At 55.0% G+C, this 15,646-nt stretch overlaps 2 protein-coding genes across 2 annotated transcripts in view; both read left to right on the top strand.

Moving 5' to 3' along the window:
* The window catches only part of ACCSL (1-aminocyclopropane-1-carboxylate synthase homolog (inactive) like), a 160,515-nt gene that overhangs the window by 27,426 nt on the left and 117,443 nt on the right, over positions 1-15,646 (top strand). The window lies entirely within an intron of this gene.
* C2H11orf96 (chromosome 2 C11orf96 homolog) lies at positions 10,244-11,861 on the top strand (the record flags this gene model as incomplete). The annotated part of the gene is made up of 1 exon (XM_021085053.1): positions 10,244-11,861. A coding segment is annotated over one exon (996 nt), but the record flags the coding sequence as incomplete, so codon positions are not given.

Here is a 15,646-nt window from a genome sequence, read left to right as displayed (position 1 = left end):
CAGCCAGCTGCCAGGAGAGTCACTGTCAGGCCCGCTGCACCTGCTCGTGGAGAGCAGAGGCAATGGCCCTTCCTGGTACCCTCCCTCCCAGGCGGGGGACCCAGGAGCCGAGCAGCACGCACACTCTCTGTGGGCAGGCAGACCTGAAAGTGGGCAGGGAAGGGATTCCCCATCCCCCAACCCACTCCCTTCTCCCAAGCTCCCCTCTCAGAGAAGGGGGTCAGGGCACTCCGGGGAGCATTGCCAGTATTCTGCCCTCCCACAACTGCCTGCTGTGTGCCTTCCTCGTTGCCACTAAGGTAGGAGATGCTGGCCCCTCCCCCACGCTGTCATCCTGCCCCATCCAGGATCCTTTGGAGGAAAGGCTGCCAGGGATCTGCCAGGTGGGCAAGTGTCCACGTGTCCATTCTGATGCCATGTGGACCCGGTTCTAGAGCCCACTCCTCGACTCCCTGCTGCGTGACCGTTGGCAAATCTCTTAGCCTGCGTTTCTACCCCTATGAAACGGGGCTGTAAGAATTGAGTGTGACAGTATGGCTCTGTCTCGGTTATGAGTAGCTGTTACCATCAAATAATGCAATGGGAAGGCAAGTCCCCCAACCGGCGGGCTCGGGGCAGACCTCACTGCGATGGAGATAGAGTGGCTGCCATGTAGACCCATCAAGAACAACGCTTGGGGGAGAGAGGGCCCGGCATGGCCAAGAGAGACCGGAAAGGCAGGTGTACAGGGGCCTTTGCGGAGGCGGATGGGAAGAAGTGGGGGAAGGGACCAGATTCTGGGGTGTCCCCACAGCAGGGTTGGGAGGAGGGAAGGGGGCCAGGGAAGAGCCAGAGAAAGGAGAATGTTTGTCCCAACACTCCCATCCAAAGCCCCTACAAAGCCCTAGATTCTTTCCGCTCTCACCTGGGAGCAACGCAGAGTGACCCGTGTCCCAGGTTAAAAGGTGAGTATGCAGTCAGGCCTCGGACAGGCAGCCCCTGGGCACTGGGGCCGTGGGGTTCCAGCATCAGGACAGAGTCCTGTCTCTGGCCCCTGGTTTTCCTATCTGCGGAATGCAGAGGCTGAACACATTTAATGTTTTTTGTAGCAGTTTTGTCCACAATTCATGGTAATTAAAAAAAAAAGTTTGCCCCCCCCCACATTTTACTAACACTGAAGCTTCATGACATAAAGCATGTGTCTTCATCACGTGTGTCTTCTCTGGGGTTTTCTGCTGTGCATCCTTAAAAAAACACCGGTCGTGGCCCCCTACCTGATGTGGTGGCCCCCTAACGAGTCCTGCCCCTTGCTCTGAACGCTGACCCAGCTCATGTGGAAGGTTCCTTCCTGCTCTGGCAGCCTGCAGTCCTAGTCCATTTCCTCTGGCCTCATGACCCCCATCAGCCAAGCCTTTGTGGTTTTCTTCTTGGTATCTTCAAACGGTAATTTCAGCTCGGGAGGGAGACCAGACCGAAGCTGCTCCCAGTGCCCTCCCACCTCCTGGGAGGTCCTGGCCTGTCCACTCTCTGCTGGGCGCTCTCTGCTCTGCCTCGAGTGCCTGGCGTCCGTGGGTGGGGAGGGGCCCCTGTGCCTTCTCCCGCCTTCCCCACGGGACAAGGAGTGGGTCGGATGTCATCCCCACTCCTCTTGCCACCCCCCCACCCCTGACTCCTGCCTGGGCCAGAGGACACCCGTCTTCTCTCTAGTTGAAGTGGAGCCTGGCTTCTCATTGGAATTCCAGACTCTTCTCCAGGCCCAGCCTCTTCACCCCGTCCCTCCTCACACTGAACCGGGCTGGTCCAGGAGTCACCATCGTGGAAGCTGCTTATGGATGATGAGATGAGCTTGGGCAATGACAAACCTGGGTGCAAATCTCAGTTCCATCTCTGCCTGGCTGTGTGGCCTTGGGAAAGTTCCCTAACATCTCTGAGCCTGAATCCTCAACTAGGGTTTAGAGAGAGTAACCCCTGTCTAGGAGGATAAACTTGAGGGTGAGAGGTACAGAGTGCTTTGTGTTGGTGCCTGGCCTGAGGCAGATGCTTGGGAAAACTCATTCCTTTAAATCCCATCCCCTTGGGTGTCCTTGTGACAGCTAGAGAAATGGCTGCTGTTGTCACCTCGTAGAAGGAAGGGGGAGATGCCTTCCACGGGCCCGTTATTGGGTGCGGGCGGGGGGGGGCAACGTTGAGGAGAAGCTGCTTTAAGTGGGCTGTTCTGGGAGTGACCCCTTCCACCCCAACGTGCCCCAAATGTGCAGAGACTGGGGTGTGGCCTGTACCTTGTGTCTGCTGGGCAGCCTGAGACAGTGTCTGAGGAGGGAGACACGAAGGGACCATGGAAAATGGACTCCCCGGGGCCCCAGAGGGGGACAGTGGCTTTTCACAAGGATGCTGGTGTGTGCCAGCTCAAGGCCAGGCGCTCAACAGGCCACAACGACAGGGCATCATTTCAACCTGATTTTTTTGGACTCCATTTAGAAATTGACCCTCCTGCAGGGCACGTTTTGCCCCAGTATGCTCTCATAAAAGAATCTGGTTTGATCCTCATAACTGCCACCCCGGAGAAGGACAGGGCAGGCACAAGGCCTCCACATTCACCGGGTAGCGAGAAGGAGTTTCTAGCAAACACTAGATCCAGGGTATCCAAGCAGGCAGTCTGGATGTGCCGTTTGCCTCTTCTCGTGCTGTTAACCCCTTACCAAGGCTGTGTGAACGTCATCTTTATGGGTTGTCTTCAGAGCCCACAGCACTTCCCTTTTGCCCCCCACTGTGATGGTAATTATTGACAGATCCATATATTGGCTCAGATCCAGATGATTCTGGGTCTGAGCCAAGCTGGGGACAGGCACGTGGGCGCCTCTGTCTTCAGGGACTGCTGTTCCTGGGCAGCTGCTCCCAGAACATGGAAAGCTGTTCCTCCCAGGGCTCCTGTGCCCATTGGCACTTGAATGCTGTAGGCAGCAGGGCTCTGATAGCCGAGGTGACTCGCCCAAAGTCACAGCTCCAACAGCAAAGCCCTTCGCAAGGCTGCCTGCTGCAGCGGGGTCTTGGCACTGCCTCGGAAAGCCTCTGCCCCCTTGCCTCTGTGTTCCTGGCTGGCTCCTGCTGCCCTCGCTCTGTTTTGCTAATAACCAGAAGATCTCCTTCCCAGGCAGAGGCGCTTTAACCTTGGAACATAAATAAGTTCCTGTGGGTTGCTTTAAGGAACACATGGGGCTGGCTCGTGGTTCAGTAGAGACTGTGAAATTTCTCAGGATCTGAGGTTGCAAGCGCTGCCTTATCCATACCAGCTGGGGCATGTCGTTGGGCCTCAGTTTTCCAGCCTACATGTGAGGGCCAGCACCAGAGAGAACCGTTCCAGAGAACCTGTCCTTGCAGAGGGCAGTGAGGCTGGACCAAAGTTCAGGACTGGTGGAGTCAGTGGGTTAAGAACCCGACTAGTATCCATGAGGATGCGGGTTTGATCCCTGGCCTTGCTCAGTGGGTTAAGGATCCGGTGTTGGCGAAAGCTGCAGTGTAGGTTGCAGATGCATCTCCATCTGGCTTTGTTGTGGCTGTGGTGTAGGTCAGCAGCTGCAGCTCTGATTCGACCCCTAGCCTGGGAACTTCCATATGTTGCAGGTACGGTCCTAAAAAGAAGAAAAAAAAATGTTCAGGACTGGCTTCCATTCTTATTCTGCCAGTGCCTTGCTGCTTGCTGTGTGACCGTGGTCTAGTTCCCTCCCCTCTCTGAGCCTCTGTGAGCCTCTCTGGTCTCAGCTCAAAAGATAGCAAAGAAACCCATGCTTTTCCGAGGTCATGGAGGGGAAGGTAATAGCAAAGCTCAAGGGCCACCGATTGTGTGGGATTTTATCCTTATCTGTGTAGTGATTCTCAGGCCACTGGGCCCAGGAGAGGGACACTCAGTCCTATAAAAACAATCATGTGGGAAGGATTGAGCCACAGACCCTGGGCTGCCAAAGCTGTGCCAGGGAGCTAGCCCTTGGCAGGGAAATGTGCATCCAGTACTCACATCAGCATAGCCAGGCCCATAGCCTGGGCAGGATTCTTGGGGGGGGGGTTTCCTCTGGGCTCCACCTCCCTCTGAGTCCCCAACAATCTCCCTGCCCCCCACTCCAGCCTGGTGTTTGCTGGAGCTCATCCTGGGAGTGGGGGGTGTCAAGGTGCCTCCCCCGGTGGGAACAGCCCTGCCATGCCAGCTCTGGCAGCCTGCCTGCCAGCAGCTGGTATTCTGTTGTGCTGTGTACAGTGAGGCCCAGATTAGACAGTGAGCTCATCATGACATGAATGGGGCCACTGGAGCGGGGGCACTGGAGGCTGCAGATCTGACTTGGCGATATCACAGGGGACCTCCCTGGACCCTCTCCCCTCCTCTCGGTGTCTCTCAGGCTCTCTCCCCCTCCCTCCCGTGCACACACGGACACCCTCTCAGAGCTTGTTGGGGATTGTCATGGCAACCCTCCAGCAAAATCATCAAAACACTTTTATGCTCACAATCGTTCCAGACCAAGTGCTAATTCTGAGTGAGGCAGAAGCAGTTGGTAGGATGCTGAGGCCATGCGCTTTGTGTGCAGGGCCCGCTAGGGGCTAGAGTGGGCAGCAGCAGGAGGTGAGGGTGGGGCCAGAAGGCAGGACCACTGGGAAAGGCCCTGTCACTTGTCTACCACAGCTGACTCCTCCCCACCCCCTACGCCACATTCACATTGCATTCCATCTCTGCACACCTGGATTCATGTACATGTACACACACACACACCACACATGCACACGCGCACACACATGCACACAGGCAAATGATAGCTGAGCCAAATACACCCAAAGTACAGACTGACCCAAACAGCAACATCTGGAATAACCATGACCTCGTTCAGCACTCAGAGTCCTGAGATCCACTCTGGGAACTTCTGGGTGAGCATGGGGGCACAGCCAGCTGACCCAGTCTTCTAGCTGGCAGTAGGTCTGTGCTGGGGCAGCAAAGCAGCCACAGGAAGGGGTCCGGCCCTCTTCTTAGGAAGCAGAGAAGGACCTGTGACCAGAACCACCCCAACCTGGTTCTTCCCACCTTGCTGTGACTCCTCGGAGCTCACTGCCTCTCTGCATCCCAGGATGACTCAGCATCTCAGTTCCTTTCTGACCCAGGCCAGGGTACCACAGGCTCCCCTGGAAACAAAGCCCTGTAGTAGCTGATGAAATGGTGGTTGCTATTTTTAAACCCTGGCTCTGCCCCAGAGCCAAAGTGTGGGTGAGGATGGTGGAGGAGATGATGGCACAAGCCCCTTCCCGGGCTGCTGCCATCTTCCTGCCCCATCTGCTCCCCCAGCACCCCCTCCGTGGAGGCGAGCCTTCCCCCACAGCCTTAGCCGGGCTGCTTGCCATTCTCTGGCCCAAGAGGAAGCATCTTCTTCCTGCAAATGGGTCCTGTCGTCTGCACATCTTTCTGAGGATTCTAGCATATTGGACTGAAGGGGTCCCCAGCAAATCAGAGTCTAGCCTCCTCACTTCATAGATGGGGAAACTGAGACTCAGAGGTGGGAAGCAATGGATTCCAACCACAGGGTACGTGGATGATGGAGCTGATGCTGCAAACTGGGCATCTGACCTCTATCCAGCGCTGCTCCTGTCACATCAAAAGGATGATGAGATGAAGTTTTTTGCCAGCAGCAAGCACTGATTTGGGTCAGGCAGACCCGGTTTGAGTGCCAGCTTCAGCGCTTAGTGCCAAGAGTGGCCTGATAAGCTCCACAGCCCCCTCAGTCCTCATCTGTAAAATGGGGTGATAGTACGATCCCCCTCAAAGGATGCCGTGAGGATGATTTCAGTGAGGCACGTGCAGAGCACCATTGACCCATAGTAGGTGTTCAACAGATGACACTCTGTGGTCCTCCTCTGCAGTCCCAGGGCGACAGGCCTGCTGAGAAGAAGGGCCACCTGTGTCCCAGGGGGCCAGGGGAGGCACCCCAGCCCGTGCGGGAAGAGCAGACCACACTGACGGGTACAAAACACAGGAGAAGGCCTTGCAGAGAGCGCTCCAGAGTGACCGAGGGGGAGCCCTGAAGAGGGCGTCCAGGCTGCCCTGAGGAGGACAGCCCTGGAGCTGAGACTCCACAGGGTAGGGAAACAAACGCTTGGCCCAGGCCTCCCAGCAGGTTCGGGCGAGCCAGGCTAGGACTCACCTCTGAACTCCCCTACCCATCACCCCCCTCCTGGTGTCCCTCTCACCCTGCTGGACGTTGCTTCTCTGAGTCCTTGACTGGCTCCCTCCTCCTCCCAGTGTTGGCTGGTCCCCCTCTTGTCTGTCTGGAAGGTGGTGCTTGACCCACTGCCCTGTCTACACCCTCATGACTTCCAAACCGCCTCTCTCCTCTAAGGCCCGGTGTCCCTCTGGACCTCTCCACCCGGGTGTCAAGTGGTTCTTTTGGTTAGGACAGTCTGAGTCAGTGTAATAGAGACCCAGATTAGAGTAAAAATATTTGGCTGATGGTTCTCACACAAAATAGCTCAGAGTTTCAGGTTGGTGGAGAGCTCTGTTGCGGGGGGTCATTTAGGGCTCAGACTGATGGCAGCAATGCTCTCTCCAACACAAGGTCTCCAGGGCCTCTCTGGTCATCACTCTTCCAGCCAGTGTAAGGAGAGGAAATGGAAGTTTTGGACAGACGTTTCCTCTTAAGCAAGTGAGACCAGAGCGTTTGACTTCTGTTCACATTCCACGGCTGAGGGCTTAGACCCGTGGCCCCACCGCAAGAAGCTGGGAAGTGGGCCCAGCTGGCCAAATTCTGCCCTCATCCACCCTCTAGAACAGAGAGGACTTCCCGCCCTGGTGGGAAGGCCCCTGGTCCTGTGTCTCCCCGGCCCTGGGCTTTGGCCTTGGGAAGTTCCTTCTCGTCTGTGGCTCTCCACTACCACCCAACAGGGGTTGAACGTTGGTCCTCTCATGAGTTTGTTTAGGGACGTCATGGGCTTTTAAAGTCCAGCCTTGCAGTTTTGTTGGTAATAACAATTCCTTCAGAAACGTAGTAGGCTTTGGGTCTTTTTACTTCTGGTCCGTTCCATATGCAGTAACCACACCCCAAATTCGTTTCTTGATAGAGTTTTTAAGTCTGTCTGTGTTGCCCAACCCATCTTTCTCTCTCATTTTAAGGAAAGTTACCCTAAAGACATCTGAAATAATAGACTTGGATGACAAAGCAACACCCCCTAATAGAATATTTTGCCACAAGGGTGATCCATTTGTTTGTTTGGCCTAATAGACAGGCTTGGAGAAAGGCTCTGAGCCACGATGGTCTAATCTGCACTTTGGACAAAACCAGTTGGTCTCTCCAACCCTGAGGACAGTGACTTTTCTATAGGTTCTCCTTTTCTCTCCATCTCTTCTTGCAAACTAGCCAATCTCTTTCCTGTAATATCTTCCCAATGGCAGCATCCAGCCGCCAACACAGGCAAATGTTTTTGCTCTTTCCAAGCATTTTTCTAGAATTAGAGGCTCAAGTAGGCATGTGGTCTGCCTTCCTAATGATCTCAGGTAATGTTTTCTTTTTCGTTTTTTATTTTTATTTTTTTATTTTTTGCTTTTCAGGGCCGCACCCGTGGCATATGGAGGTTCCCAGGCTAGGGGCTGAATCGGAGCTACAGCCACAGCAACATCAGATCTGAGCTGTGTCTGCAATCCACACCACAGCTCATGGCAACGCCGGATCCTTAACCCACTGAGTGAGGCCAGGGATGGAACCCGCAACCTCATGGTTCCTACTCAGATTTCTTAACACTGCACCAGGATGGGAACTCCCAGGTAACATTTTTAATAGATGTTTTGCCACAGCATAACAAGAGTCACTGGTTTTCCATTCTCCAATATTTGTTTCCATGTTGCTCACCACCTGTTGGCTAAGCCAGTGCCACACATTTTAGGGGTTTTGTACATGGCAGCTTCCCATTCCGGTCCCAATTTCTATATCAGAGTTTTGCTAAGATGCTGTTGAAAGGAACTCTAAAATACAGTGGCCTTAGGATTATAGGAATTAATTTTTCCTTCACATAATGCAGTTCCGATATGATCATTTTAGGCCTTGGTGCTTAGTGGATTTGGATGGATAACTTGCAGACCCCACAATGACTCTTCCCTCCCCAACCTTCTCTTCCCCACAACATTCCCTATCAATCAATGGCACCACCATCTAACATTTGCTCAGGCCAAATACAAATATGTCAACCTGGATTTTCACCCCTTCCCCCCAACACTGCCCCCCCCATTGAATCCATCAGCAAGTCCTCTCAATTCAATTTTCAGAAAGATCCCAAATCTGACCGTTTCCCTACCTCTCTGTTTTCTTCACTCTAATCCATGTCTTCAATGTCTTGTATCTGGGGGTCATAGGTGGGCTCCCTGCTTCTTCCCCCAACCCCTTTCCCGTTACTCCCCGCATGGCAACCAGAGTGAGCTTTTCCAAACATAAAATGGAACATGTAGCGCCTGAGCACAGAACCCTCCAGTGCTGTACCATTGCCCTTAGGATAAAATGCTACCTCCTTAACATGGCCATCGAGGCCTCCGTGACTGTCTTACTTCTTGTGCCCCTTGCCCTCTCTGCTTTAGCCACATAGGTCTTCTTGCTGTTCCTGGAATAAGCCAGGCTTCCTCCTGCCTCTATGCCCTTGCACCACGTTCCCTCTGCCCTAAACACTCTCCTCCCAGTTGTCACACACTGGTTCCTTCTTTGTCCTCCACAGGGCAAAGGGCTTCAGCATAATGGATAAACAAGAGGCCTTAGGAACTAAGTCGTCTGGGTTTGAATCTCAGCTCTGCTATTAACTAACTGTGTGACCTTAGGGGAAGTTGCTTAGCTTCTCTGTGCCTTCGCTTTCCTATCTGTAAATGAGCATAATAGGAGTTCCCGTCATGGCTCAGCAGAAATGAATCTGACTAGCATCCATGAGGACACAGGTTCCATCCTTGGCCTCGCTCAGTAGGTTAAGATCCAGCATTGCTGCAAGCTGTGGTGTAGGTCGCAGATGTGGCTCAGATCCCGCATTGCTGTGGCTGTGGTGTAGGCTGGCAGCTACAGCCCTGATTTGATCTCTAGCCTGGGAACTGCCACATGCCACAGGTGCAGCCCTAAAAAGACCAAAATAAATAAATAAATAATAAAAATACTTGTTACCTGGAGTTGCTGAGAGGATTAAACAAAATAATGAGCACATTAAACGAATTAATGCATAAACAGTACTCAAAGCATGGCATCTGTTAAGCACTTAGTAGTGCTATTATTGTCCTTCTGAGGACACCTTAAATATCACCCACTCCAAAGAGCCTTTTGTGCGCCATCCCCCAGCATCTCTCCATCTGCATCCCTATCACCACCCACAGCTCATTTCTTGTTTAGGTGTTTAGTGTCTGCTCTGCTCCCTTCCCTGGACTGTAACTTTCCCAAAGGCGGGGACCCTCCTGAACCAGTACTTAGTATGTTCTCAATAAGTCTTTGTCGGATGGCTATGGAAGGAATGGCGGCCAATTTCCATTGATTTCCTCCTTTCCCAGCCTTCCCATGAGCCTTGCTGGATGCTAGCACCCCAGGCCCACATGTCAGAGCAATGCTTATTTATGGTTTCCTCTTGGGAATGTGGGAAACCCAGGCAGAGGATCTGCTCTGAGAAGCCTTGGGGGCATTGGTGGCTCTCAGCCCTTAGCAGGACTCAGCATTGGTGGCTCTCAGCCCCTGGGGTTGAGCCCCCTTGGTGCCATCAGCCTCTAGTGGACGAATTGCTTCTCCTCTCTGTGCCTCCGTTCTCTCATATGTAAAACTGGGAGACTACCAATTACCTCGCAGGGCTGTTAGGAAGATTAAGTAGGATAATATATGTAAAGCAAAGCTCACTGCCTGGCTTGGAGTAATGCTCTCCAGATGGTTACTTATCATTATTGTTGTTGTTGTTAGTCCCATATCTAAGTGTCATTCTTTGAGCATGAATGTGGGTGCTCAAGGGACTTGGAGGGTGCAAGTAGTGAGGAGACAAACATAGAGAAGACAATTAGGGAAGCGAAGTGGAATGGAATAATCCAGTGTGTTTGTATTTGTGTGTGTGTGTGTGTGTGTGTGTGTATGTGTCTGGGAGTGCTGGCATGAGTCCAGAGAAGAAATCCAGCCCTTCCTCCAGACTCAGTTTTGGGGAGCCAGGTGGCATGGCTCTCCCTGCAGCAAGGAGACTGGGAGCTGCCTCCGCTCCGCGCGCAGCGCAGAACCCTCCGCAGCATAACCAAGCGTCTTGATTGTGTGCCTCTGGGATTAGGAGGCTGGAGAGGGGGACCTGCGTCCCCGCGGCTACCACGTTTCCTCCAGGCTTGGGGGAGGCCCAGGACAAGACCCTGCACCTGGGCCGCCCGCCCCTGCACAGCCGCGTGCTTCGGGGCCTTGGATGCTCCCGGAACCCCCGCGGGCGGGGCCCGCCTTCCGGAGCCGGGTTGGCGGGCGGCGCTGGGGAAAGGGCCGCTACTTTCCCAGCGTGGCGGGGCGACGTCAGGCGGAAGGGCGCGGGGCGCACACGCTTTAAATGGCATTCGCTGTCATCCGAGCTCGCAGCCGTGTGGGCAGGAGCCGGCTATATAAGCGGTGGGCCGGGCCGCCGCGGGGCAGACGGCGACAGCAGCGGCGGCGAGCGCCTCGGAGCGCAGCGGAGCAGCATCCCCCAGAGCCCCGTTCCCCACGACGGGCCCGCCTGCCCGCCCTCCCGAGGAGCGCCGACCCGGGCCCGCGAGGGCCGCCGCCACCCCACAGCAGATTTGGATCCCCCGCCCGGCGAGCCCCAGGCTGCTGCCTCCCGGGGGGCCCCGGCGCAGCGGCCGCCCCTGGAGAGCCCCGGCGCCCCGCCGCCCGGCCCCGAAGACACGGGCAGCGCCATGGCGGCCGCCAAGCCCAGCGAGCTGATGGGCATCTGCTCCAGCTACCAGGCGGTGATGCCGCACTTCGTGTGCCTGGCCGACGAGTTCCCGCAGCCCGTGCGGCCCGCCAAGCTGTCCAAGGGCAAGGGTCGGCTGCGGCGGCCGCGCCAGTCCCGCTTCAAGACGCAGCCGGTGACCTTCGACGAGATCCAGGAGGTGGAGGAGGAGGGAGTGTCCCCCATGGAGGAGGAGAAGGCCAAGAAGTCGTTCCTGCAGAGCCTGGAGTGCCTGCGCCGCAGCACGCAGAGCCTGTCGCTGCAGCGGGAGCAACTCACCAGCTGCAAACTGAGGAACAGCCTGGACTCTAGCGACTCCGACTCGGCCCTGTGAGGGGCGCCGCCCGCAGCCGGGACACACGCGCCTCGGAGGCCCGCCGGCGACCGGCGTTCGAACCCGAGAGAGCCCGCGCCCGCCTCCCCGGGGCCCAGGAAGACCGGGAACCAGCGCCCCTCGAGCACTTGGACCTTCGCTCGGCTGCGAACTGGTTGGGGCGCCTTGCGCCGCGCCGCGCTCACCCTCGGGCGACAGGGAGGGGGGCCGCTTTCTTTGCCCTTGTAAATGTTTATTTTTAAACTCCTTCCAGTACGAACTCTGCTGTGAGTGTGTGCGGGGACGCGCCCGCGCCGAGTCGCCCCGGGTCACCAGGGCTTCTCGGAGAGCAGCTCCACGCCCTTGTCCGATGGTTGCAACTCCGACTTTGCACACCGCTCCACCGTGCCCCCCAGCGCACTCCCGTTCACACTCACGCCGACACACTCTCGCTGAACACTTTTGTAATTGTTAGGCTCGGCCGATGGGACTTGGAGCGCAGCTCAGTTGCTGCTGTGGCCGAAGGATTGATATTTATTTTTGCATTGCGATGGCTGACGGCGTTTATTTAACGATCTTTTTACCTGATATGTCTGTGAGGCTCCCGAACGGAGACAAATAAAGTCAATATATTTGCACAGTGCATTTCTCAAGGCTCTTGACTTCTTGAACCTTGGGGGTTCAGGCTCTCAAGACAGGGGGAGGATTGGGGAAGATTAGCTGGAATGGGGGGCCAGGAATCCCCGGGTGTAGAAAACGTCACCAGAACGAGGTCGCGTCTTGGGTGCATGGGTCCATTACCTGCCTCCCCGACTGAACGACTGAATACACCGGGCCCAGAGCGCTCCCACCTCTTGGGTCTGTTCCCCACTTTGTCCAGGATGGGGTGGATGGAGGCGAAGGTTGGTGATGTGAGGATGGAAAGCGCCTGCCTGGGTGCATTTGACCTCTCAGGGAGACCCTGGTCGGGATCGTCGCCCTGTACCCACTGCAGAAGACCTCGCTCACCCCATGCCCTTTCCAGGTGGAGAGTGGGGAATGCCCGCGCCAGCAATGCGAGACCCGGGCGGGAATATGTGTGTGTGTGTGTGGGGGGGGGATCCGAGGGAGAGCTGGGAGCCCGAGAGAGAGTGAGTGTGCACTCAAAGTCTCTTTTAGGTGAGGGCCCCCCTGCTGTCCCCTCTGACTCAGCGTAGTGGCCGGCGCCCCAGCGCGGTGGGGAGCAAACAGCGACTGTTTCTGTTCTTTGGTTCTTTTCTCCAGTTCTTTCCTTTTGCCCTTTTTAAGGTTCCACAAGGAATCTGTCTTTGGTCAGAACCTGAAGGGCACTCGGATACCACGGAGATCCCCCCAGCCCCCGCCTTTGTTTACAGATGAGTAAACAAACCTTGCAGCGAGGGAAAGGTCACATGAAGTGTAGGGCTGGGCAGCCAGCTCTCCTGACTCCGCGTCCAGTGCTCCTTCGGTCACACCACTCTTTCTCCACTGCTTTCCAGAAGCTGCCCTCATCCCTAATCTATACCCTAAATCCTCTGGGTTGGCAGCCTGGCAGCAGGAGGCGATCAGGGTAATAAACAACATTCGGTTGAGGAAGGCCGATCCGCACACTTGGGGCCTCCTCCCCAGCCCACCCCTTCCGGATCACTCCAGAGTTGAGCCACTAGGGCCGGTCTTTCTGCGGACTTGTTCAGAGAGACACGGAGAGGGTGGATGCTCTTCCTACTCTTCCTTCTGTAGGTAGCCGTGTGTCTCTGCTCGGGTGCCCCCTGGTGGTGGTGAGGGCTGGTGCTCAGCTCAGTCCAGCCCGCGGGGCATCTGAACTGCTTTTTACTCTTCATACCGCCGCTCTTGTAGCGCTGAGTTCTGCAGAAAACCTGAAGGCAGAGGAAAGGAAACAAAGAAACAATAGAACACACCAGGTCTAAAAATATGTTCTCCCTGCTTGCTCACTGAGCTCTCAACGTCTTGGGGACTGTCGCCTTTGGTGCTGTCTGGCCCATGGGAACACACTGACCCACACACTGCCCAGTGGCAGTCAGTTCCATTGTGCACATGACCAAGACACTTAACTGCAAAGGCCTCAGCCCGGTGAGGCAGCTTTGTGTTGATGCTTTCATGCTACTCTCTGCAGCGGCCACGGCTAGGCTGGTTTGAGCTTCTTGGGGTGGGAGGAGGGTGGCTGAAGCGCAGAACTACCTCCCTGAGCACCCTCCCCATTTTCTTCCCTCATTCTGTCCCCCCACCTCATCTTATCTTACATCTTTAGCAGTAGTTCCTGTTTGAACTCTTCAAGAGACAGGTGCCCCAAGCCTTCCCATGGGTTCACACTTCTGATCGGAGATCCTGGCTAGGCATCCCCCTCTAGGCATGTGCCTCTGCCAGTACCCTTCTTCCGGCTGGAGAGCCTCCTTCTCCAGACCCCTGCCTTAGCCCCTACCCCAGCTGCAGGCTTCCTGAAGGGTCTTCTTGAGTCACCCTGGCCAGTATCTGGGGTTGTTGTGGGGACCACATCTGATCACTCCAATTCCTGCCGAGCTGCTGGCAGAGCCTAGCACCCAGTGGGTGCTTCCTCCCCCAGAATGTGTTGGTTTAAAATGAGTAAGGGGCTGGAGTTCCTGTCCTGGCTCAGTGGTCAACCAACCCGACTAGTATCCATGAGGACCTGGTTTGATCCCTGGCCTCACTCAGTGGGTTAAGGATCTGGCTTTGCTGTGAGCTATATGTAGGTCACAGATGTGGCTTGGGTCTCGAGTTGCTGTGGCGTAGGCCAGTAGCTACAGCTCCAGTTCGACCCCTAGCCTGGAAACCCCCATATGCCACAGGTATGGGTGTGGCCCTAAAAAGACAAAAAAAAAACAAAAAAAATAAATGAAATAAATGAGTAAGGGGGCAGTGAGGAAGATTGATACTCATTTCACCTACGTCCTGGTTGGTTTTAAAATTATTCTAATGTTTTATTACCCAGGAAATATTTGTTCATTATAGTAAAAACAAGTCACTCCTCCTCCTACCACCCGAGATAAATACATCCAAATTTTTGAGGTGATGCCTATATTATGTATGTGTATGTATCTGTATATTTACATATGTATGCATATGTTATTTACAAAATGAGTCTATGTTCTAAATGCTATTTTTTAAGCTGCTCTTTTTCTTATTTGGGTTTATATTTAGTATGAGTATGTATCGATCTACATCACGATTTTATAAAATTCTATTGAATAGATTCTCTACATTTAATTAAGCCAATTTTCCACCCTTTGGTATGAAAGTGAGTCCTATTTGTCCTCGGTGCATAGTTTTGCCTGTAACTGGCAGTTAGTTCTTAAGATTGAAGTGACACAGAGAGAATCTGGGAAGGGGAGAGGGAGATTGCAATGCTGCAGCCTTAGAGGCAGCAGCCTGGGTCTCGTGTGCTGTGGCCCTTGCACTGCACTGGACACTTTGTGGTTCCGAACATCTGTGCTGTGCACAGAGGAAGAAGGAGGAGCTCCTCCCAGGGCCCCGTAGAACTTCTGGGGCTCAGCTCCTCTCTGGGGCTTGAAGTCAATCCAAGGCAGCAGGCAGCTCCAAGGAGGCGGCTGAGCTGGGCCAGGGCAGACTGGGAGGCCAAAGAGTGGGAGAGGAGGAGAGAGAGAGAGAGAGACATGGGCAGGGAGCAAGGGAGCAAGAGAGCATGAGAAACAGAAAGATGGAAGTAATGAGGCCCTCGGGAAGACAGGGAAACTCAGAGACATAGAGAGATGGGGAAATAGAGAGAGGGAGCCTGGGAATGTCAGGAGTCTAAGTAGAATAAGGTTCACCCTTGGAGGGAGAGAGAAGGGGGCTGGGGGGAGATAGAGAGAGAGGTGGGGGGAGAGGAAGGGGCGCACGAGAGTAGTGGGGAGGAAAGGCGAGATGGAAAGTGCTCCGAGAATGGGCACTGGAAGAGAGAGAAGATGGAGTGAGAGCGCCTCTCTGGGAGCCTAGAGCCGGCTGTGAGCTGGGGTGGGTGGAAGCCTGCCCCGCCGTCTGGCTTTATTGCCGCCACTGTCTGGATTTACAAGCTTGTCCAAGGAGACGCCTCCTTCCTTCCCTTCCCCACCTGGGCCTTAGCCCACAGCCCCAGCCCAGGTGTTGAGTTTTCAAACAAGCCGGAGCCCAGAGGAGGTAGTGTGTTGCCGTCCCAGCCCTGACCGACAGGCAGCCTCTTCTAAACATTTCACCTTGGCCCTGGGGGAGATATGTATCAGGGCGTTTCTTGGACTCATTTGAAAGCAAAGTTGGCCTCTGCAGTCTGCTGCGTGCCTGTGCTGGGTCTGCGTGGAGGGGGGCTGAGAGGGAAGAGTTGTCTGTGATCCCAGGGAATCAGGGTCAGTGTGAACTTGGGAGTCCTCCCTCAGGGAGCACATTTGGCGTAGCCCCTAGGCCCCCTGGGCTCTGCCAGAT

The sequence above is a fragment of the Sus scrofa genome, chromosome 2 (assembly GCF_000003025.6).
Source record: "Sus scrofa isolate TJ Tabasco breed Duroc chromosome 2, Sscrofa11.1, whole genome shotgun sequence".
NCBI lineage: Eukaryota > Metazoa > Chordata > Mammalia > Artiodactyla > Suidae > Sus > Sus scrofa.
The sequence above is the reverse complement of the archived record's forward strand: the minus strand, read 5'-3'. Positions and strand labels throughout refer to the sequence as shown.